A 24,300-nucleotide genomic window follows, 5' to 3' on the forward strand; every position below is an offset into this window, starting at 1 on the left:
TATTCATAGAACCACGCATACTAAATGAGGCAAGGGTGTCGAGTTACATTCAAGATATTTTAAGACATGAAAAAAAAATCAAGGATAAAACATTTAAATGTGTCATTTTGGTGATCAAAGATGAGTTTTAAGGGATAAAAGTATTGACTACACTACAGGGAGAAAAAAGGCAACTGGGATTGGATTCTAGTTTTGTTAATTTGTTCATATAAATATTAATTGTTAGCCACTAAGGTTTAAAAAAGGCCATCCGGCCCTCAACCTAAAGCGAGTTTGACAGCAGCATGAGTAAACAATGACTTCATTTTCATTTTAAAGTGAACTAATCCTTTTGATATATTGTGAACTGATCAGTGAAGAGACTATATTGCCGTTGAGAACTTTTATAGGTGAACCTCAGTTTTAGTTCGGGGGAGCAGTCTGGTTGTACGCCTCACTTTTTCCACTTTTTCTCTCTATGGTTTCGGGTGAATTCTTTCTAAACTCACTGCCAAAGCTCACAGCGACTGCCAAGACAGTGTGAGTGTGTGAGACGCGGATCTATACGTATGACGAGCGCAGACTGGGTTCAGCTGTCTGTCTGCACAACATTACTCTGAACAAAACCAGCATTGTGTTTCTGCGCTGTGTGCCGCATACAGGACTCTTTCAGGGATTCTCCGACTCTATATCACTCCCGCCGCCAGCTGGAGATGAGTTCACACACTCATTGCTGGAGTTTGAAGTGTTGATAGAAACAGGGATGGCAGAAAATGGCAGACACATGTGTTTCATCTTCATCCACCCTGGTGAATACAAGACATGCGAAGAATACTTGCAGACACACTATTTCACTTTACTCAAGTGTGTTAATGATTAGCTAACTTGAAGTGTGCTATTTTGGAACAATTTATTTTGTAGGCTACTAAGTATATTTTAGCTGTAATCAAATTGTAGTAAAGCATAACCTTAAGGGCTCTATCTCGCACCCAGCGCAATTGACTTTGTACACGACGCATGTATCATTCCTATTTTGCACCCGCGCACAGCGGACTTTTCCCTCCACAGACGCACGTCGGTAAATTAGGGAATGAACTTGCGCTCCCGGGGGCGGTTCAGGGAAAAGAGGAGGCGTGTTCCGGCACAAACGTTCCCTGGTGCTATTTTGCAGTTTCAGAAAACAATTCCGCCACTGACCAGGAGAAACCTTGTCTAAAGTCAGTGGTGCGTCGCGCATGTTACTCAGAGGCTATTTTAAGGGCGCATGCTTGGCCATAATGTAGCGTGTGCACAACACACACACACTTTGCTTCTCATCTACACACAGAAGCAGTTTTCATTTTTGCAAATCATAGGCTACATTATTAGAAGGAACAATATTACCACACGAGGGAAATTATTGTTGTGTCCATGAAGATGTGAAAGAATAGGCATAAATCTAGCTTACACATTTACCCAAATTATCATACGCCTGTTTAACCGAAGCTAATCTGTGTGTGTTTCTCCGTCCCCAATGTCACTTCTCTGTGTTTTACGGCCCTGACGAGAACGTCGGTCTCCTCGGCTGTGAACCGCTCCTGGCAAATCCGCCGTTATAATAGCAATCCGCCATGGAACAAGCGCGCCTGCTCTTAAAGGGAATGTGAGATGACGCTCTGATTGGTTTATTTCACGTTACGCCCAAACCACACCTATGAGTAATGAAGCGACTTCAGACCAACACATTTTAGATTTACCGAGACCCGCCCACAAACTTACTTGCGTTTCGCGCTTGATACTTGCGTTTCAGATCGTTAAAATAGGGCCCTAAGTGTATTTAGTAGGGCTGTCAATCGATTAAAATTTTTAATCGCGATTAATCGCATGGTTGTCATGAGTTAACTCGCGATTAATCGCATTTAATCGCACATTTTTTATTTGTTCTAAATATACCTTAAATTAATACTTTTCAAGTTTGTAATACTCTAATCAACGTGGGCATTGATAAATATAGATGCTTTATGCAAATGTATGTTTATTATTGAAACCATAGTCAATATAGCATGAAGACGAGACATGTTTCAAAGGTCATAGATGTTTTTCAAAGAACTTGTTCATGTCTATTAGACACATGTAGAAAGAAAAAAGAAATACCAGGTTCCCATTACTTCTCTTTCTTTGCACTGAGCAATTTACTAACACAAACATGTTTAGATTTTTGCATGACAGGGCAGCTCTTCTGAAAATGCAAAAATGTACATTTAGCATTTATTATTACAATGTAGTTTGTCTCTCTCTGTTCCCATTTTGATGAAGCTAAATTCTCAATACATTCTCAATAAAACGTATATTTTACTGTTTCTGTTGTCAAACAACGGAATGAATTTGAAATGGTGACTGAAACGCGACCAAATAAACATAACCAGCTCTCCCTTCCAAGACGTTAATCTGCACAAAAATTCTGATAATCGAGCCGTCGTCTGGTGAAATCAAATACACATAAGCTAAAGACAATATCCGTGCTCTGATTTCGGCTATAATTGTAAAATTAGAGAAGCAACATAATATCTGTGTTTAACTGAATTAAAGCGCTGCTCCTCCGCGTGAGACGCAGAGAGAGAGAGAGAGAGAGAGAGCGAGCGAGAGAGAGAGAGGCGCGCGCGCGTGCTGGGAGAGCAGTACCGGCGGTACCGGTATATTCTCAGAAACTAAATAAGGTTTGGGCGCTTTGTTGAAGGGAAAAAAATCGCTAAAGGGGTCTGCAATGTGGCTAAGTTGCCAACACTGTGTATCTGCATTTCTCCAACTAGGTTTTGGGTCACGGGTCAAACAGAAAATACGCGCTGCGTTAATCGTCCGTTAAAAAAATTAGTGCCGTTAATATGATTTTGCGTTAACGCGTTATTAACGCGCTAAATTTGACAGCCCTAGTATTTAGTGTACTTTTTGTATGCAATTTCAAGTATACTTTAAGTATATGTCTGTGTAGGGACTAATTACATGCTTGATTAGCGATATAAAAGTGTACTATATTTTGTGTTACAAATACATTACATTGTGTTAACTATTTTACGAGTGTCTTTGAAACACACAAGCAATATTCGTATATTCCATAAGTGTATCATATTTGAGTAAAAAGTATATGCTCAGTAATACCTTTGTCTTCAATAGCAAATGCACATTTATAAACAAATATCACTTAGCTATACTTTGTACAATATACTATTGTATACTATAATGTATTTTGAAAGTATACTTTCAATGCATTGTTACAGTGATCATTTCCAGCACACAGTTCAAAAATATACCTAAAATATATTTTTAATAAAGTGCAAATAAACACTTTTAAAAAATAAACAGAATTTTCACTTCAAGTATATTCTTCTAAAATATATTTTTAGAAAATATACTAAAGTACAATTATTTTAAAGTGTGTTAAAAGTTGCATTGTGAAAATAGGTAATGCTAATATACTTTTAATATATTTAAAGATAGTAACAAATTTTGTTAGTATATTTGCAATGTACTATTGAAAAAGGGAATATATTTCAAATACAATAAAGCTTCTTTTTTTCACCAGGGCAACCAATCAACATCTTTATTAGAGTCGTTTAGGGTCGTGACAGGATAGCGGGAAGGAAGGATGCGAGATGAAGAGAAAGAAAGCTTGTGGTTGTTTGGTCTTCGGTCAGTGACCCTGAACCTCTGATGATGAAGACCAGAGGATGATGAAGAAGCGTAATCAGTGAGATCATGTCGGACACTGAGCAGAGCTTGTGTTTGTTGGGTTGGAGGAAGTTCTGTTGCCTTCTTTTCTGATAAGAACTTAATGGATAATCTTGTCTTTAAAGTCCTCATGAAGTTGTGCTAGTCTTCTCTCGTATATCCGAGTGAAACGCTTCTGGAACAAGAACAAATGTGGGCGGGGCTTGATTGTGTCTGTGGGGAATTGATTGGATGGTTGTGGTTTGCTATTGGCTGATCTCATGTGAGTGACAGGTTATAGCCCCGCCCACATCATCCGAGAAGAGAAGAGATGCTGCAAGAGGAACTTATTCTGATTCAAGATTATTAACACACTAATGATGTGCACCGATAAATCATTAATGATAATCACTGCAATATTCCATTAGAAAAATAAGAATTGTCGGTAACACTTTATTTTACAGTGTCCTTGTTACAGTTACTATAGTAATAACTATAAATTATGCATAATTACATGCAACTAACCCTCAACCAAACCCTAATCCCACCCTAACCCTATAGTAAGTACATGTGGTTAATTAATATTACTCAGTGCTTCAATGTGTAATTACACTGTAACAATGACACCTTAAAATAAAGTGATATACAGACAACAATAAAAATAATTCCAAACCAGCTTTGCAGAGGTGGACAAAAATTAAATTAAATTAAATTAAATTAAATTAAATTAAATTAAATTAAATTAAATTAAATTAAATTAAATTAAATTAAATTAAATTCCTAATAATAAATACAATAAAATATACTTTAAAAAATATATGAAAAAATATCACAATTAAATAAAAAATAGAATTAAAACAATTATATATATATATATATATATATATATATATATATATATATATATTAAAAAATAATAATAATGAATAAAATAATAATAAGAAGAAATAAAATAAAATAATGATTTTTTTTTTTTTATTAAAATCTTTGCCGGCCACCCTGACATCAACAGGTGTTTGTGTCTCTGTCTGTTGTGTCCATCATTATTCAGATCGAGTGTTTTCTCCGCTTCATCTCAGTGTGTGTAACGATGACTGATGAGTATTCCTGTGTGTGTTGGTCAGATGCTGTACCCGCTTCTGCCGGGCTTTCTGGACAGTAATGCGTTCTCAGAGAGCGGGACGCTGCATGTTCCCGAGGACATCAGGCGAGTCCTGAACATCTGCACACAAACACTGCATTCACTCACAGTCTTCCAGGTGCATCTACAGATCCGACAGCAACTCTTCGCCTACATCTTCTTCTTCATCAACGCTCTGCTGTTCAACCTGCTGATGGAGAGAGGTGAGACATGAGCTGTGTCCGAAACGCTCACTCGTTCACTCGTTCACTAATCCCTATATATCCCTATACATCTATCCATCATAATAGTGCATCTGTCCATCATAATAGTGCATCTGTCCATCATAATAGTGCATCTGTCCATCATAATAGTGCATCTGTCCATCATAAAAGTGCATCTGTCCATCATAAAAGTGCATCTATCCATCATAAAAGTGCATCTATCCATCATAATAGTGCATCTGTCCATCATAATAGTGCATCTGTCCATCATAAAAGTGCATCTGTCCATCATAATAGTGCATCTGTCCATCATAAAAGTGCATCTATCCATCATAAAAGTGCATCTATCCATCATAATAGTGCATCTGTCCATCATAAAAGTGCATCTATCCATCATAAAAGTGCATCTATCCATCATAATAGTGCATCTGTCCATCATAATAGTGCATCTGTCCATCATAATAGTGCATCTGTCCATCATAAAAGTGCATCTGTCCATCATAAAAGTGCATCTATCCATCATAAAAGTGCATCTATCCATCATAATAGTGCATCTGTCCATCATAATAGTGCATCTGTCCATCATAATAGTGCATCTGTCCATCATAATAGTGCATCTGTCCATCATAAAAGTGCATCTGTCCATCATAATAGTGCATCGTGTATCTGTCCATCATAATAGTGCATCTGTCCATCATAAAAGTGCATCTGTCCATCATAAAAGTGCATCTGTCCATCATAATAGTGCATCTGTCCATCATAAAAGTGCATCTATCCATCATAAAAGTGCATCTGTCCATCATAATAGTGCATCTGTCCATCATAAAAGTGCATCTGTCCATCATAATAGTGCATCTGTCCATCATAAAAGTGCATCTGTCCATCATAATAGTGCATCTATCCATCATAAAAGTGCATCTGTCCATCATAAAAGTGCATCTGTCCATCATAAAAGTGCATCTGTCCATCATAATAGTGCATCTGTCCATCATAATAGTGCATCTGTCCATCATAATAGTGAATCTGTCCATCATAAAAGTGCATCTGTCCATCATAATAGTGCATCTGTCCATCATAATAGTGCATCTGTCCATCATAATAGTGCATCTGTCCATCATAATAGTGCATCTGTCCATCATAATAGTGCATCTATCCATCATAAAAGTGCATCTATCCGTGATAAAAGAGCATCTATCCATCATAAAAGTGCATCTATCCATCATAAAAGTGCATCTATCATCATAAAAGTGCATCTGTCCATCATAAAAGTGCATCTGTCCATCATAATAGTGCATCTGTCCATCATAATAGTGCATCTGTCCATCATAAAAGTGCATCTGTCCATCATAATAGTGCATCTGTCCATCATAATAGTGCATCTGTCCATCATAAAAGTGCATCTATCCATGATTAAAGTGCATCTGTCCATCATGAAGTGCTCCAAAGGCTTTGAGTTAATAAAGGCCTTCTGAAGTGAAACTATGCGTTCGTGTAAGAAAAATATCCATATTTAAAACTTAATTGACTAAAATAACTAGCTTCCGCCAAACGGCCTACGCAAGTCGTCTAACGCCACAAGTTTTATGATGGATAGATACGTTTCTCAAACTTGTTTGTGTTGCTTAACGTTCACCTGAGAACGCAGTGTGCGACATTTCACAAGATTTGTAACGTAACTCATTTGTAAATCTACGCCAACACATGAAAATAAATAAATATGTTTCTAAATATGCAAATTGTATCGCAATTTCAAAATAAAAGTTTAAACGGCTGTTGCATTTCTGTCATACAAAAGTGACCAAATATCAAAGATTAAGTCGACATGTGAATATGTTTGGCCAGTATTAAACTAGGATTTGATCATGCCGTAGTGCAACCACAACTAACACCAGTCGTTTATTATAATACGTAATGTACATATTGTCACGGTGGGTTGCTGGAAGCCAGACGAAACGAGGATATAATTCCACAACGAAGGTTTATTAGTAATTAAACACAGGACGGCAGAACAGGAACAGCAACACACACACTAAAGAGATCGGACAAGGACTGACAGAAATACAAACACAGATTACACTGATTAACAGAACACCGGTGAGACATGACGACGATGACTAAACAGGTGAAACAACTGAACTGATGATGACGGTAACCATAGAAACGATGGAGTGGCGGGAAAACAGAGCAAAGACATGTGACTAATGAAAACTCAGAACACAACTGTGACACATAAGTTATGTTTATATTAGTTTAAATCATTTATTTTTCATGGTGTATTTGTACAGTGTTGTTCAATAAAACCCATATGATAACTTACTTTGATACCTTATTTGAACCAATTATTATTGCTTATTATAAGTCATTTTAAAGGCGTTTGTTCCCTTGGATCTATTTTTAATACCACAATTTTTTATCCGATTAATCGATGGAATACTTGGCAGAATACTAAAATAATCGATAGATGCAGATCGGTCAGATGTGACCTCTGTACAGATTAAACATTGTCAAAATGATTCCAGTTCACACGCGGAAACGACTAAAAATTCAGTATTATGAGTTTTTAAGGCCAGACAAGTAGTTTGTTGAGGTCAATTTGTAAAGAAGGACTACACACCGGCACACGTATATATATTCAAATACTCATATCTATAGACTAAACACATGATGCACGCCGTCAGCGCTCTCACAGATTCACGTTTTTGAAGTTTATGTGGAGATGATAACGTTTTTCATTATATTTCAATGCTTGCACCTTTGAATCTGTTTCACATTTTGTGTTCTCGAGCACCGAACACTGTTATCGTGTAAATGAACGGCCAGAACGCATTAAAAGTTTCTGTGTTCTGTTAGAACGGTGTCGCATAAGCGGCCGCTAAGTTAATAACTAATGATCTTTACAACGGAAGTGAATCAATCAAAACTAACTTTATCTGGACAATAACTTTATTCTAGATCTGCTGTAAAGCCTAAACACTCTCTGTTACTGTAATCTCCTGTTATCACTGTAAAGCTGCTGTGAAACTCTATGTTGTAAAGCGCTGTATAAATGAAGGAGACTTGACTTGATGTTCAGCAATGCTTCTGCTCCTGTGATCCCGCTCTCGTGTGAAGGGTCCGGCGGGACGTTTTTCCACTGGTCCCGTGGGGTTCAGATCAGGGCTAATCTGGACCTGCTGATGGACTGGGCTCACAGTGCCGGACTCGGGGATCTGGCTCACGGTTATCTCCTCAAGATCTCCTCCGCTGTCAATCTACTGGCCACGCCGAGGGAGAACCTCTTACAGGTGCTCGTTATGTTCACATTGATTCTAGTCATGCAGAAAACATTATTTAAGCTTCATCCTTCCCTCGCGTCCTCTAACAAATCCTTCCCTCGCAGGAAGGAAACACAAAACCCCAATTACATATATATATATATATATATATATATATAAATTTATTTATTTTTTGTCCAGAAAGCTTATTTTACTTCATTTTAATAATATATTTTGGAGATTTTTTTTTTTTTTTTGATTTACCTTTAAATTACTAGATTTGATCAATAAATAATAAATAAATAGTAATTTAAGCACATCCCTCATTCAAAATAACTCACAATTTCATGCATAACCCTTTTAATTCAGCTCTAAATATCTTACATTGGGTGTCTTTGCTGACCTCTTGTGGAAAATAAATAATATAACTTGATATTTCATGACTCTAGATGGCGCTATAGCTCTCTATATGGAGCAAATGAGCTGTTCCGCTGGGTCCTAAAGTCAGTTTCTTCAGTGTGCATTCAGATACACATGCAGACATTATAAAATACATTTTTTTTGGTAAAGTTTTAGCATTGTTAGTTTGAATTTTGAGCATTTTTAGGTTTTTCTATGTGTACTGAAGCATTCCTCGCACTCCATTCATTCCTAAGGGAGTCAGATTGACCCGATAGGGAAGGATTTGTTACTTTTTTTTTAAATTTAACCATAAAACTCCTCAAATCCATTCAAATCTTTTTTGTGTACTCGTGGTTCATGTTCTGGGGTCTTGGACCCCTCAGATGAACACTCAATTGTTACATAAAAAAAATAAATAAATTCCGGGTCAGAATCCGAGGGAAGGATGAAGGTTCACCTAAAATCTTAAATATTGCCCTAGTTGAGGATGCATGAAAGGAAGGAATCTTGTTTGCATTCCCGTCTTATTACAGATGCATTCCTCTTTCATCACAATCTCGCATTAGTATGTTCCTCAGAAATAATTAACAGGAAGCATTACTCATTAAAGGATAAAGCTTCGAGAGCACAAAGAGATTCTTTCACGGCATTAGATAAAGATGCTGGATAAGACACGTCTGCGTCTGACACGGAACCGATGATCTCGTCCTGCGACTCCAAATAGAAGCTGTAGTGAGCTGCATTAATGTGAGACGCTTTTTTTAAATAATAAAAATAGTAAAAATAAATAAATGATAAATTAATACATTAAACAAATAAATAAAATTGTATTTAAATAAATTAAATGCATTTTATTAAACTAAAAACATAAATTAAATTAAATTACATTAAAAAATGTAAAATGTAAACAAATAAAATATAATTAAAATAAATAAATAATAAATGAATGCATTATAATAAAATAAATTGATTAAAATCAATAAACTTTATTTAAATTAAAATAAATACGGTACATAAAAATGATTAAAATAAACAAATTAATACATTATTTTTTTTATAAATGTTTATTTAAATAAAATAAATTTGATTAAACTCAAAACATAAATTAAATAAAAATAAGATTAAACTTAAATAAATACATTTTAATACTGACAAATTAAAATAATAAATGAATACAATATATTAAAATAATTTGATTAAAATAATAAAAATGATTTAAATAAAATAAATTAATACAATGATTAAAATAAATAAATAATAAATTAATACATTATATTTAAATTGATTAAAGTAAATAAAAAAAATCCATTTAAATAAAATAAGATGAAACTAAGTAACTACTAAAACTAAATAAATTGATTAAAATAAAAAGAGCAATGTGAAAAACATTTTCTCTCAGTTATGTGAACGTTGTATCATTCTTCACACATTATGGAAACGTTACATTTGAATGTTTTCTGAACATTCCGAAACAAGTTACATTTAAAAAAGAAACATTAGACAAATATCCCACTAAAACATTTCAGAAAACTGTGTTGTTAAATAATGTTTGTATGCTAACGTTACAAGGTTAAAACATTATTAGTTGTCCTCAGGGTGGAAAACACTCGCTCTTCATCATCACTATATCAGGCCATAAGGTGAACTAGGATAAAGTGTCCAGAAGTGATTCCGTTCCCTCACCAGGGCACTACTTTTTTATGTTCACATGTCTTTACAAAAAGCAGACACTTTATTCGTTTCATTGCAATAAATACATCTATTATTTTGGGTGAGAAAATAAAAGTTCTCCATGTGTAATCCTGCAGTTTATTTTTTTTATTACTGTTTAAAGTTGGAAATAGTTCTTTCCTGGCGTAATCATATTTTGTCACTGATGATCTAAATATGATTCACATGGAGAACTTTTATTTTCTCGCCCAAAAACAATAGATGTTTTTAATGCAATGAAAAGAAGTTAGTTCCCCATACATGGGAACGGGATTGAATGTAAATCGTCATTAAAGGGTGGGTGTGTGTGTGTGTGTGTGTGTGTGTGTGTGTGTGTGTGTGTGTGCAGATGTGCTGGAAAGCTCTCCGGATGGAGTTCAGGAGTCTAAACGCCGCTCAGCTTCATCACATGCTGAGAGAGTACGAGCCTCGACACTCGTGTGCCGATACATGGACGCCTTCCAGTGACGAGACTCTCACGACCGGTGACACACACACACACACACACACACACACACACACACACACACACACACACTCATCATACAAGCCTTCTGAATGATCATCTCATGCACCGTAACTCACAAAACGGATCCATAAGAGCCTTATTTCAAAGAAACAATATGTCTCTGCCTTATATTTACTCATGTGTGACCCTGATCACGTCACCAGTCTCGAGTCGCACGGGTGTATCTGTGGGAATAGCCAACATGTTATGGCTCAAAATTATACATTTTTCTTTTATGCCAAAAATTATCAGGATATTCAGTAAAGATCATGTTCCTTGAAGATATTTTGTAAGTTTCCTACTGTAAATATATAAAACATTTATATCTGTGAGTGAATGCAACACAATCGAGAACATAAATGAACATCTTTAAAGACGATTTTCTCAATGTTTTGATTTTTTCGCACCCTCAGATTCCAGATTTACAAATATTGTCCTAACCTAACGCACCACACATCAATGGAAAGCTCATTTATTCAGCTTTCAGATGATGTTTACATCTCAATTTCAAAAAATGAATCTTTATGACTGGATTAGTGGTCCAGGGTCTCATATTGGAATCAATTGACAGACAATATTGTGTGGAAAAAGGTTTGGCTTATACCTCAATATGTAATTACTAAGGAGGTTATCATTCAGAATTATACACAGAATTTACCTAGTTACACATTACTTAGTGAAATTTAAAAGTTACATTGATTTAATTGCACTTTTTGCGACAGTTGCCCTGAAACTGTGGTTCATTTATTCCGGCACTGCCCGTTTGTAAGATCATTTTGGCAAAACGTTTGTGATTTTATCACCAGGAACATTGATGGCCGATTTGTGTTGTTCTGGAAACATTTATTATTTGGTCTTTTGGAGAGCTATAGTCCACAGTCAGGCTTATATAATACATTTTATTCTTTTAATGGCAAAATTCTATGTTCACATATGCACATTTTCCAGTAAAAAACCCTGTTTTACATCATGTGCTTTATATTGACTCAATTTGATTTTCTATTAAGTTATAAATGTTTCAATGTGTTTATGTAGATCTACATTAATCCCTCTAGTGTGCAACTCTGTTACATTTGTTGTATTGGTAACACTTTACAATAAAGTTCAGTAGTTAACATTAGTTAGATACACTAGTTAGCATTATAAAGCATTTATTAATCTTTGATCATGTTAATTTCAACATTTACTAATACATTATTAAAATAATGTAATAATAATGCACTGTGAACAAACATGAACATAAACAGCTGATTATTAACTAGAGCAATAACAAAGATTAATAAATACTGTAACATAATTTATTGCTCATTTTTAGTTCATGTTAAATACATCAACTAATGTTAACTAATGAACCTTATTGTAAAGTGTTGTTAATAATAAATCTAACGTTTGGTGCGTTTGGTGTGTTTGCAGCCGATATCCTGGAGAGTTTCGACAATCATCCGCCGCTCGTTCTTCCAGCCGACGGTTTCACACTCGAGCTCAAGAGACCAATCAGTGACAGCGATCTCATTAAAGAACTACATCACTTCCTGAGCGTCATCAGGGAAATCACAGACCCAGAATCCTCCGAGCCGCCTCAAGTACGCGCCTCCTTCATCTTTATCATATGATAGAACTAAATATTCATATTGATTGTATTTCACCAATTAAGTTCTCATTTAGGGCAGTGCTATTCTAGTGTCATTGACCTTTTTTTAATACATTTTTTTACATACATTTTAATTTACAATTTTTGTGTGTGGGGTTTTAGAATTTGTACTAGTATTTATTAATATGTCTATTTATTTTTCATATTATTTTATTTCAGTTTTAAATTAAATAATAAATTATATATATATATATATATATATATATATATATTATAATGTGTGTGTAGGGGAGCGCGGGGCTAGTTGTAACACACTTGTTTTAAATACTTCCACACATGCTAGCATGATGAAACTTGGTGTATTTACTAGTTGCCATGTCAACACTATATAGAGAAAAAATTGCGCCAAAATTAAAAAAAATTTGGAAGATATTCATAGACATTTATTAAATAGCAAAAGTAAATTTCTTACTTAAGTTAATTTTTCATCTAATTTTTTGTGTTTATTTAAAATTAGACAAATCTGATATTATTTTAATCTCCAAGATGTTTTTTACCTGTTGAGATAGTTCTTTAATGCTTCGCTAATTAGCAGAAGACACTAGCAGGGTTTAAATCCCAGTTGTGCAGGCGGGGCATGTTGTCACACTGCGTTACAATGTGCCCCTATTAGAAATATGCTATTATATTCTATACTTTTATTAATTCTATTGAGAAAACATGAGAAAAGTGTGAATAAAGACAATAGAGAGTCAATGTTCAGAAATGACTAATTATTTATTTGTTTTGAATGTTGTATAGCTGTGTTTTCATGTGTTCAAAACTCAAAAATGAGTTTATATTTAATTATTAAAAATTGCCATTATTTTATATGAAAAAGTCAATAATTGTATTTTATTTAGAAAATATTTTAGTTTGTCTTGTATATTTTTTTATTAGATCAGATAACAATTTAAGCTGTCATATGGCCATGTTACAATGTACCCCACCTATGGGGCATGTTGTCACATTTCTCTTCCATTCTTTCGGGGTATATCCAGAAAAAAGTATATACTGTATTAATAAAACAAAACCACATAATTGTACTAGACATGTGGGAAATTAATGTGGGAAAAAATAAATACTATGAACCATAAGTAGATTTACACAAACTGTGAAAGTCAAAAAGCGTTACTTTGTGCCCCGCTCTACCCTATATAAATATGTATAATATTTTATTTCATATAAATAATTATATTTTATAGTAAATGAAAATGAGAAATTTTGAGAAACTAGCTGAAATAAAAAAAAAATTAACATTTTATTTTACATTAATTTTATCTTAAGTAACAAAAATGTTTTTAAGAATCCTCAGAACCGCCTCAACTATGTATGAAAGCTTGTTTCCGCCACAAAATAATAAAAAAAGATAATTGCGACTTTTATCTCACAATTGCGAGTTTACATCTCGCAATTCTGACTTTATTTCTCAGAATTGCGAGATATAAAGTCAGAATTCTGAGATATAAAGTCAGAATTGCAAGATATAAAGTCGCAATTGTGAGATAAAAGTCAGAATTCTGACTTTTTTTCTCGCAATTGCGACTTTATATCACAATTCTGACTTTATAACACAATTCTGACTTTATAACACAATTCTGACTTTATATCTCGCAATTCTGACTTTATAACACAATTCTGACTTTATAACACAATTCTGACTTTATAACACAATTCTGACTTTATAACACAATTCTGACTTTATAACACAATTCTGACTTTATATCTCGCAATTCTGACTTTATAACACAATTCTGACTTTATAACACAATTCTGACTTTATATCACAATTCTGACTTTATATCTCGCAATTCTGACTTTATAACACAATTCTGACTTTATATCTCGCAATTCTGAGATAAAAAGTCGCAATTATCTTTTAAAATGTTTTATTCAGTGGCGGAAACAAGCTTCCATAACTATGCGCCTCCTTCATCTTTTAGATTTAGTTTTTTTACACACACAAACACATACACACACACACACACACACACACACGTATGATTAAAGTGTGTGTTCCTCCAGCTGGTGTGTGCAGTGCCGATGGAGGCCAAGCTCCTGAAACTGGAGGTTCATCCTAAAGCTCGCCTCGAGGTCGGTCATGCGGAGTCGCCGTTTCCTCGCGCGGTCGACTCGGGATCATGTGACGCGCTGTTAAACGCTAAACTGCAGAGTCTTGATCTTCAGAATGAAGCTGTGTCGCGCATCAGCGTATCAGCGGATCCGTCGTGTTTGCTGACTCCACCGAACACACCGCAGAACCTGGAGCTCACCGACTCAAACCCTCAGACCCAGACCGGATCCAGCGGTGCCGGCGCACAGGAGGAAGGTGCGGGACACACACACCAAACATTACTCACACACCAGAGAACACTTCTGATGCTGTTTACCTAGTGTGATCAGGACACTATAGTTCATTTCTGTAAGTGAGGAGAGCAGAATAAAGTAAACTGTGACATATTATACCCAATAATTCTTCATACAGTGTAAAATTTATACAAATCTGGGACCAAAAATGATTGGGACACTTTGAGCTGATCATGTTTTGCTGAAGTGTGTTTTCTCTTTAATTGCTAATGCTCTTTTTACACACAGACTGAACACAATGAAGCATTGCTTGGTGATTGGTTGAGCTAAACTGGTATTATCTAATTGTGTAGTTAAATTTAACAGCTGACAGATATTCAACATAATTCATGTGTGAGACAGTCTAACAGAAGGACGGACAAAACCAGTCAAATATCAGCTGAGTTCTGCTCATATTTATTACCATTCTCTAAACTATAGCGAATAAACTGATAATGTGAGAAATGTTGAAGGAGTGTGCTTTGACTGTACAGTATGTCCATAACCGTTATGCATGTAAAAGCTGTATGGAAGCCGAATGTTTGAATAACAAAAGCATGTGTGTGTGTGTGTTTGTTTGTAGATGCGAGTGAAGAGTGTGAGAATGGAGAGGAAGAGGAAGATGAAGATGTGTTTGTGCTGGAGCTGCGGAGATCAGCGTGTGGTCTGGGTCTGATGTTGGTCGACGGACAGGTGAGTGGATCCCTGGGAAATTTGACATTATTAGTGTGTTAATAATGTTGAATCAGAATAAGTTCCTCTTGCAGCATCTCTTCTCTTCTCTGATGATGTGGGCGGGGCTATAACCTGTCACTCACATGAGATCAGCCAATAGCAAACCACAACCATCCAATCAATTCCCCACAGACACAATCAAGCCCCGCCCACATTTGATCTTGTTCCTGAAGCGTTTCACTCGGATATACGACACAATAGAGGAGAAACGAGCCAGTAAACACGTCATCAGAGAAGAGGAGAGATGAAGAGGGAGGGGAAGTTATTCTGATTAAAGATTAAGAGATGAATATAAAACAATAATGATAAATTATTATTATAAACACTGCAGTATAAAAAAATTGTCCATTTTGATTTCATGGCGACTTTAAGACTGAAGTAATTTTGTTCAATTTTGTTTCAAATACAATAAATTTGAATGATATTCATTTAGGGACTTTTCTCAGCATATATTGAAATATTAAGTTAATTGTGATTAATTACAATAATTATTTGGAATATCATGCAGTTACTTCAATTACAGCAAATCCTTTCTATAACAAACAACATATTATTAATGTAATATTATAGTTTCCTTACAGCTCAATAGCATCACCATGTGGTTAAAGATGGAATATTCTTAGTTCTCTGATTATTTACACACTGCACACAAAGACATTTCTTCCTCAGTGTTTCTGTCTTGTTTTCCAGCACAAATATCTCAACATTCATAAATCAAGATACATTTACTGGAGAAGCAGAATGACTGAAGATATTAAGTTAAAAATGTGTCATAATGAAGTGAGTTTGATCTTAAAACAAGAACAAATATCTGCTAATGGAGTCAGAAAAATAATCCTAATTCAAAGGGACTCCATTAGCAGATATTTGTTCTTGTTTTAAGATCAAACTCACTTCATTATGACACATTTTTAACTTAATATCTTCAGTCATTCTGCTTCTCCAGTAAATGTATCTTGATTTATGAATGTTGAGATATTTGTGCTGGAAAACAAGATAAAAATACTGAGCAAAAAAACAAACACAATTTTTGGTAAAAGGTGTAGATAAAGGATAAAGTTAGGAATAAAGGTGTTGATGTGTTTTCATACAGAATCATGTGAATAAAACACAGAATAAAACATTTTAAAAGATAATTGCGACTTTTTATCTTACAATTGCGAGTTTATATCTCACAATTCTGACTTTATTTCTCGTTATTGCGGCTTTATATCATGCAATTCTGACTTTATTTCTCGTTATTGCGGCTTTATATCATGCAATTCTGACTTTATAACCCCCAATTGTAACATGCAATTCTGAGAAAAAAGTCAGAATTTCGAGTTTATTTCTCGCAATTCTGATTATATCTCGCAATTCTGACTTTAAAACTCGCAATTGCTATACTTTATATCACGCAATTGTGAGAAAAAAGTCAGAATTGTGTCAGAATTGTGAGATAAAAAGTCGCAATTACCTTTTTTATTTTTCATGCTGTGGTGAATGAAAGCTTCCATTGAATCACGAACACTGTGGAGTCACAATCATTTGTTTTACACAGGAAACACCGTTTCCTGTTAGTGGGATTTACATCCGATCAGTTCTTCCCGATTCTCCGGCTGCTTTGTCCCGGAGACTGAGAGAAGGCGATCGGATACTCGCAGTGAACGGACTGAGTCTGGCGGGACTCGACTATCAGACGTGAGCAGGATTACAGCCCATCTGAGCGCATTATGAGAATATTAATATGTTATTAAATAACAGATTCTGTACTTTAACTTCTTCTTCTTCCTCTAGTTCCCTGGAACTCATTCAGATGTCAGGAGACAAACCTCGGCTACTGGTTGCCAGATCTCACAGCGCATCATAAGAAACAAGGACAAAACTTTCAGCGTAACCCTAAATAGAGGATCTATTTTTGTCCTTTTGCTTTTTCTACTCTACTAGAACAGGTTTTCCTGCTTGAATGTTGATTATTCTCCTCATATTCTCCATTGTTGCGGCTCCTCTCTTCCCAGTCTGTCAGTAACGCTCTGTTTACTTCCTGTCTCTATGAAGCCCCTCCTTCTGAAAAGCACACTGTGCTCTGATTGGTCGGCTGGATCAGTGTGTTGTGATTGGTCGAGCGCTTCGAGTGTGTTTGGGAAATGTCCCGCCCCATAACCGCCAGTCTAACACACTACTAACTCACTCAACCAGGCCCCGCCCCTTTATTCTGCGTATGAATTATTATTATGAGGAATATTGTGACGTGTTCCCGGAAGAAACTCAAGACTACAATGGAGGCGTTTCAGGAGTTCAGGAACACTGACTCTGATATAGAGAAGAACTCCCACTGGACTTTGTGAACAAAAACAAACAAAACAAAATGGCATTTTTTAAACGTACAGGTTTATATGTACAGGTCCCTTTTTTATTATAATCTTAATTGTCTTTGCATTGTCTAATCTTTGCATTTTAATTGAATTTTGTTATCAAAAAAATATGGGAATGATAAGAAAAATGAATGTATATGTCATGTGCCTTCAGAACTGACTGCTTCTTAATTTATTGCATGATGTATGAATTAAATGTTTGGCTGCTTAGTTTTAGTTTGAGTTACTAAAATGCCATAGTATGTCTCTCGTGCCAAATTTATACGGCTCTTTATTACAGGCATTAAAAGTCCATATATAAAACATAAAACATGCATTTTTAGCCTTTTTTAACAGCAGAGACAAACAAGTCTTTATACTCACAAAAGACACTGGAAACATGAGTTATTTTATAAATTATAGTATCTAGAAGACTTTGTGCTTCACTGCAACAAATACAGTCAAAACTGAATTTATTCAGCCATCTTAAACATTTCTCACATTATCAGTTTATTCGCTATAGTTTAGAAAATGGTAATAAATATGAGCAGAACTCAGTTGATATTTGACTGGTTTTGTCCGTCCTTCTGTTAGACTGTCTCACACATGAATTATGTTGAATATCTGTCAGCTGTTAAATTTAACTACACAATTAGATAATACCAGTTTAGCTCAACCAATCACCAAGCAATGCTTCATTGTGTTCAGTCTGTGTGTAAAAAGAGCATTAGCAATTAAAGAAAACACACTTCAGCAGAACATGATCAGCTCAAAGTGTCCCAATCATTTCTGGTCCCAGATTTTTATTAATTTTACAGGCAGTCACTGTACGAAGAGTTTTTGGGTATAATATGTCACAGTTTACTGTATTCTGCTCTCCTCACTTACAGAAATGAACTATAGTGTCCTGATCACACTAGTGAAAAATATCAAAAATTACATCTGGTGTCTTAATAATGTTTGGTTTGACTGAAGAATTGCAATGGGAAAGAAAGCAACTGTTTGCACACTAGCAGGGAATCCGGAGCATGTTGAACTTACGCACTTATTGCGAAAGAGATATGTTGATTATTACACGAAGGTCACGCGGGATGCGTGAGTTCTCGCGGTCTTACAGGATCTACATCAGCTCTCAGCTGTAACTTGTGCTTTATTATTGTTGGTTTGCTTCAGAAAATGACGGAGGCAGAACTGTACTCGGTTTGTAAAGGTGTGTACGTGCCGACGCATTTACACCCTCCTGAAAGCCTGAAATACTATGAGGAGTTCACTTTCCGTCCAGATGACATTCTGATCGTCACTTATCCCAAATCTGGTGAGTTTGCAGAGTTTTACCTTTTTATTATTCTTTTTTTCTTCTTCTTTTTTTTTTTGCATTATATACTGCACACTTACAGAGAATCGCAATTGTATTCATGTTGCATTCATAATGGCATTAAAGAAACAACTACATAGGATCATTTACAAGAAATTACCAAGAGAAAAGGGTGGAGTTTTATCATTCTATGGTGCAGATTAGCTACTGTTAAAGTGTCTCTGACGTCAAATAAAAGAATGAGGTGAAAATGAAAGTTTGCTGCAAAGAACTTGATTATAATTCTCACTGTATATATTTAAAGTCCCCCTGTAGTCAATAATTGGATCCCTTAAACCCCATCTTTGATCACCAAATGCCTTAAATATCTTGAATGTAACTCGACACCCTTGCCTCATTTAGTATGCGCGGTTCTATGAATATGCAAATGAGCCCCGCCTCCACTCACTCACTCAGCTCAGAGATCCACTGGTTGGCGATCACACGTTGATCTGATTGGTTACAAGGTAGTTTGTGACGTCAGAAACACCAGCGATTTCAAAGCGTGTTTTTGAGACTGTCTTTGGTTCACTGCAGTTTTAAGGAGGAAATACTCAGCAATGGTGTCGACTTATGAATTTACACATGGTTTGTCTTAAAGCAGATTAAAAACACCACATAGACACATAAACTACATTAAAAGCTGGATTTACACCACAGGGTGACTTTAAATACATGACATACAAGTTTGAATGTAAAATGACATTAAAGTATATTTCAGTTTATCATAAATGTTGTGTGCATTATGCAGTATTTTTTAACTCTATATTTCAATTCAAAGACTTAGGTCCTACTAAGTATATTCTTTTGAAGCATGCCATTCCTGTACTTCTTTTCATGAGTATTTGCTTGCAGAAAAATTTGTTATACTTGCAAGCTTAATTTTCACTTTTATCAAGTGGGACAATGTCATATAAGAATCAATGATGAATAAACACAAGAAAACATCTAGTAAACTCAGAATCATGTCACTGATCCGTGGTTTGCTCAATGTTCTCAGGCACCACATGGATGCAGGAGGTCGTGCCCTTGATAGTGAGCGAGGGCGATCTGACGCCGGTGCTGACGGTGCCGAACTGGGACCGAGTGCCGTGGCTGGAGGAACACCGGGCGATGCTGCTCAGTTTAGACCAGAGACCGTCTCCTCGCATCTTTGCTACTCACTACCATCACGCAATGATGAACGAGTCTTACTTCAAAATAAAGCCCAGGGTAACAACAGCAACAACGTTCAGGTACACTTCATCAATCATAAATCATGTGCATCATCTTCTGCATGCTTTGCTCTGTGCTTCAGGTTCTGAATGTCATGCGTAACCCGAAAGACGTCTTCACGTCCTCATATCACTACTATGGAATGGCCTCATACCTGGTGAACCCGGGAACTCAAGACGAGTTCATGGAGAAGTTCCTCGCCGGAGACAGTAGGATTTCAGCTCTCGTTATCATCCACAGCCTCCATATTTGTGACGATGAATATCTTAAACTGTAAAAACTGGTCTAGATCTGATGTTCTGTTCCGTCCTCATGTAATTTGACTGGATAGATTATAATGGCAACTTAATATGTCCTAATATTGTAAATTTGCAGTCTTTCTTTATTCCTCTTTGGTTTCTTTTCTCCACAGTCATGTTTGGTTCCTGGTTTGATCATGTGAAAGGTTGGCTTAATGCTGAAGAGCAAGAGTCCATAATGTACATCTTCTATGAGGAGATGATCGCTGTAAGTATCTTTTTCATTACACGGGTTGGTTTAAAGCAGGAGAACACAGGCAACGATCTAAATGCTTCTATGAATATGCAAATGAGCCCCGCCTCCACTCACTCACTCAGCTCAGAGATCCACTGGTTGACGATCACACGTTGATCTGATTGGTTGCAAGGTAGTTTGTGACGTCAGAAACACCAGCGATTTCAAAGCGTGTTTTTGAGACTGTCTTTGGTTCACTGCAGTTTTAAGGAGGAAATACTCAGCAATGGTGTCTTAAAGAAGATTAAAAACACCACATAGACACATAAACAACATTAAAAGCTTTAAGCAAAAACAAAACACTCTAGAACAGGAGGAACTGATGAACAATGCAAACCGACTCAGAACAGAGAAACTGAACTAAACAGTGGGGTATAAATGCACAGGATAACAAGAAACAGGTGAACAACGTAATCAGTAACCATAGCAACCAAACAGAAGCTGATCAGAATCTAATGCTGCGTCTGAAATCAAATACTTTGCTACTATATAGCACATGAAAAACCGTACGCCAAAGTAAAGTGTCTATCGTATGCACACTTCAGAATCTCGCTGGACGAAGTCGGTCATCCGAGTGCTTTTTGCTTCTCTGTGAATTCGGACAGACTTCTTTTGTCACGCACTGTTTTCCACTTACTATATTGTAGGGAAGTATGCGATGTCGGATGCAGCCTAAAGGAAAAAGAAATACATTTTGACTTAAAAGTCCTCAGAGCAGAAGATAAACGAGGCACTTCACACAGCAGGAGTGGATATGCAGGTTGAGTTTATTGGTTTATTTTTATTACACCCGTCAGAGTTCATGGGTCTCTGTAATCGTGAGATAACAGTCGGGTCAAGCTGGATTGGGCGAGTAACTCCAGAGCGAGACTTGAGATCGTAACATCTTTAATCTTATTATGTATTATTCCCAGGTTAGGTGAAGTAAGTGAAATCTGGGTCCAGAAAAGTCTAATTCTTTTCATATTAATGTAAAGAAGGCAAATAAAACAGATTTCAGTCAAAGGTGTTCGCAATTGTAGGAAATGTATAGGAATCAGTTTTTGAAGCCAGAATAAACTCATCCGTCGTTTATAGGCCACTCAGTTTATTAGGTTATCAGCAGTCGTAATATTGCCAAGTTGTCCAAGGTCTTTTTCAAGGTCTCTCTGGCGTAATCTCTGCTTTCTCATGTCCTTGAACCTCACTGAACTTGGTCGAAATATCCAAAGTAGGTTAAGGTTCTTCACATGTCCGCTTTTCCCATATCTAAAAAAAAAAAAAAAAAAAAAAAAGTATAGAACAAGCAAACAAGGGGGCAGCATTATTGCTTATTATTCACATTTGGAGTGGATTTTCATTGTTTTTGGTTCAGTAAAACACTGATATCCCTGTGAAAACGCATCATGATTTCCAACATCTTCCTTCGGTCAGGATTTGAAAGGATCCGTGGAGAAAATCGCAAAGTTTCTTGGGAAATCTCTGAGTCCGGACGTGACGGAGAAGATCGCCGACCAGTGCGTTTTCAAGAACATGAAGCAAAACAAAATGTCCAACCTTTCTCTGGTTCCAGAGGAATTCATGAACCAGAAGAAATCAGAATTCCTGAGGAAAGGTAACAGATCAATTCCTCTTAAAGTAACTGGCAGAAATTGAGAACAAAAAGTGATAATACACTCACTCTTTCATGCTTCAAAAGTTGCAAAAGCACCAAAAATAGTGTTATAAAAGTGTGTGAAGTCATTTCTGGGTGAATTATCCAAAGCGTTTCACTTGATTATTATTTGTAAGAGTTACTGTAATCTTGTCTTGTTTTATTCATCAGGAATCGCAGGCGACTGGAAGAATCATTTCAACGAGGCTCAAGAGCAGCGATTTGATGCTGTATACAAAGACAAAATGAAAGATGTGCAATTCAAATTTCCGTGGGACTGAAAAAATACATCCGTTTAATCTTTCCTGCTTTTAATAACAACAGACAGGCCTTTAACAGATATTTTTATATCATTGTTTTTTAAATAAAAGACAATTAAAAATGAACAATAATTATTGTTATTTGTGTGACATTTCCATTTTATTTGAATTTTGTGATTAAAAATATGCTTTTTAATTTATTGCATAATGTATGAAATAAATGATTGGCTTGGTTTTATTTGGTTTATTTGTTAATCTCTCAATCTTCATTGTATTGCATTGCATTATTTGTTTTAAAGCTACAGAGCTTTGATCATAAACCTAAGAATTTAAACATCATCTTACTAAGACATATTATCGGTAGATATTGACTTTTATATGTATTTTATGTAAGTATCTGCTGTACTGTTATAAAGATCTCATTCATTTGCATTACAAGCATCAGAATTTCAACACTTTGTTTGTCAATTTAAATATCAGCATCTGCAGCATTTTTGCTCAGTTTGAGTCTCTGAATGAAACAGATGTTTTTCCCTCCATATTCTCACAATATCTATATGATTATATAAGAGCCATATAGCCCGATGCATCAAAATATAAACTTGTTTTTGGTAGATAGGCAGACATTAAAACAGTATCCACATACTCTCACTTAAATATGATTTCAGTGCACTTTTTACACCTCTGATTATTATAGTATTAGGTGTATAGAAGCTCACTTATTTTCAGTAAGTGTAAAGAGCATGAAGTCTTGCGCACTAAAATAAACAATTATGACATGCAGTTGCTTCCAAACTCTTGCAAAAAAGCCCCGTTTACCATGATGAGCCAGTGACTCCTCAGCTCGATGGTGTTTTAAGCCCCCAATGGCTCCTTAGAGGCAGCTAACCCTACCCTCAACCTTAAACCTACCCATCCCCTCGCTGCCTGGAAGGCGCCGTTGGGGGCTTAAAACACCAAACACCGACTCCTCATCCAAAACAACATCTACTATGGCAAGCCATTTAGACTTTTATTCATTTCCAGGATATGACTTCTTCATATCAACAATTCAGTTTTCACTGGTTAAAATGTTAATTCTTGATATCAACAATAACATCATCACTCACAAAAATACCAATACTTGTTATCAAGAATTAAGTAGTAAATTATTTTATAATTCACACTGCGAGTGATGACGTCATTGTTGATATCAATAATTAACATTTTTACTAGTGGAAATGTAATTCCTAATATCAAAAATTGTCATTGTTACTTGTACAAATACCATTTCTGATATCAAGAATTAAATTTTAACTAGTGAAAATTAGTATGTCTGCAAATGATGACGACATTATGTAAATAATTAAAGATTTTTACTAGTAGAAATGTAATTCTTA

The 24,300-nt window shown here is 35.6% G+C and overlaps 2 protein-coding genes across 3 annotated transcripts in view; both read left to right on the forward strand.

Moving 5' to 3' along the window:
* radil2b (Ras association and DIL domains 2b) overlaps positions 1-18,682 on the forward strand; it is a 43,433-nt gene extending 24,751 nt beyond the window's left edge. For both annotated transcript variants that reach the window (XM_081393571.1, XM_081393572.1), the window contains 8 exons: positions 4,788-5,007; positions 8,119-8,291; positions 10,723-10,858; positions 12,295-12,464; positions 14,537-14,840; positions 15,441-15,550; positions 17,133-17,272; positions 17,369-18,682. In XM_081393571.1, coding sequence (XP_081249697.1) covers positions 4,788-5,007; positions 8,119-8,291; positions 10,723-10,858; positions 12,295-12,464; positions 14,537-14,840; positions 15,441-15,550; positions 17,133-17,272; positions 17,369-17,441 — 1,326 coding nt within the window. In that variant the 3' untranslated portion in view covers positions 17,442-18,682. The remainder of the gene's footprint in view (positions 1-4,787; positions 5,008-8,118; positions 8,292-10,722; positions 10,859-12,294; positions 12,465-14,536; positions 14,841-15,440; positions 15,551-17,132; positions 17,273-17,368) is intronic.
* Positions 18,683-18,980: 298 nt separating this feature from the next.
* LOC308707258 (sulfotransferase 2B1-like) lies at positions 18,981-23,159 on the forward strand. Its single transcript, XM_081393573.1, has 6 exons — positions 18,981-19,240; positions 20,280-20,491; positions 20,577-20,703; positions 20,907-21,001; positions 22,442-22,622; positions 22,833-23,159. Exons 1-6 carry the CDS (start codon positions 19,102-19,104, stop codon positions 22,940-22,942), a joined length of 864 nt encoding a protein of 287 aa, XP_081249699.1. The 5' UTR covers positions 18,981-19,101; the 3' UTR covers positions 22,943-23,159.
* Positions 23,160-24,300: the final 1,141 nt, after the last annotated feature.

The sequence above is a fragment of the Scardinius erythrophthalmus genome (genome assembly GCF_964197995.2).
Source record: "Scardinius erythrophthalmus genome assembly, chromosome: 18".
In the NCBI taxonomy this organism is placed as follows: Eukaryota; Metazoa; Chordata; class Actinopteri; order Cypriniformes; family Leuciscidae; genus Scardinius; species Scardinius erythrophthalmus.

Coding starts and splice junctions, on each gene's coding strand:
- LOC308707258 (XM_081393573.1), top strand. CDS start 19,102: ATGACGGAGGCAGAACTGTACTCGGTTTGTAAAGGTGTGTACGTGCCG. Junction 20,492..20,576: donor ACTTCAAAATAAAGCCCAGG/GTAACAACAGCA, acceptor TCTGTGCTTCAG/GTTCTGAATGTCATGCGTAA. Junction 20,704..20,906: donor GAAGTTCCTCGCCGGAGACA/GTAGGATTTCAG, acceptor TTTTCTCCACAG/TCATGTTTGGTTCCTGGTTT.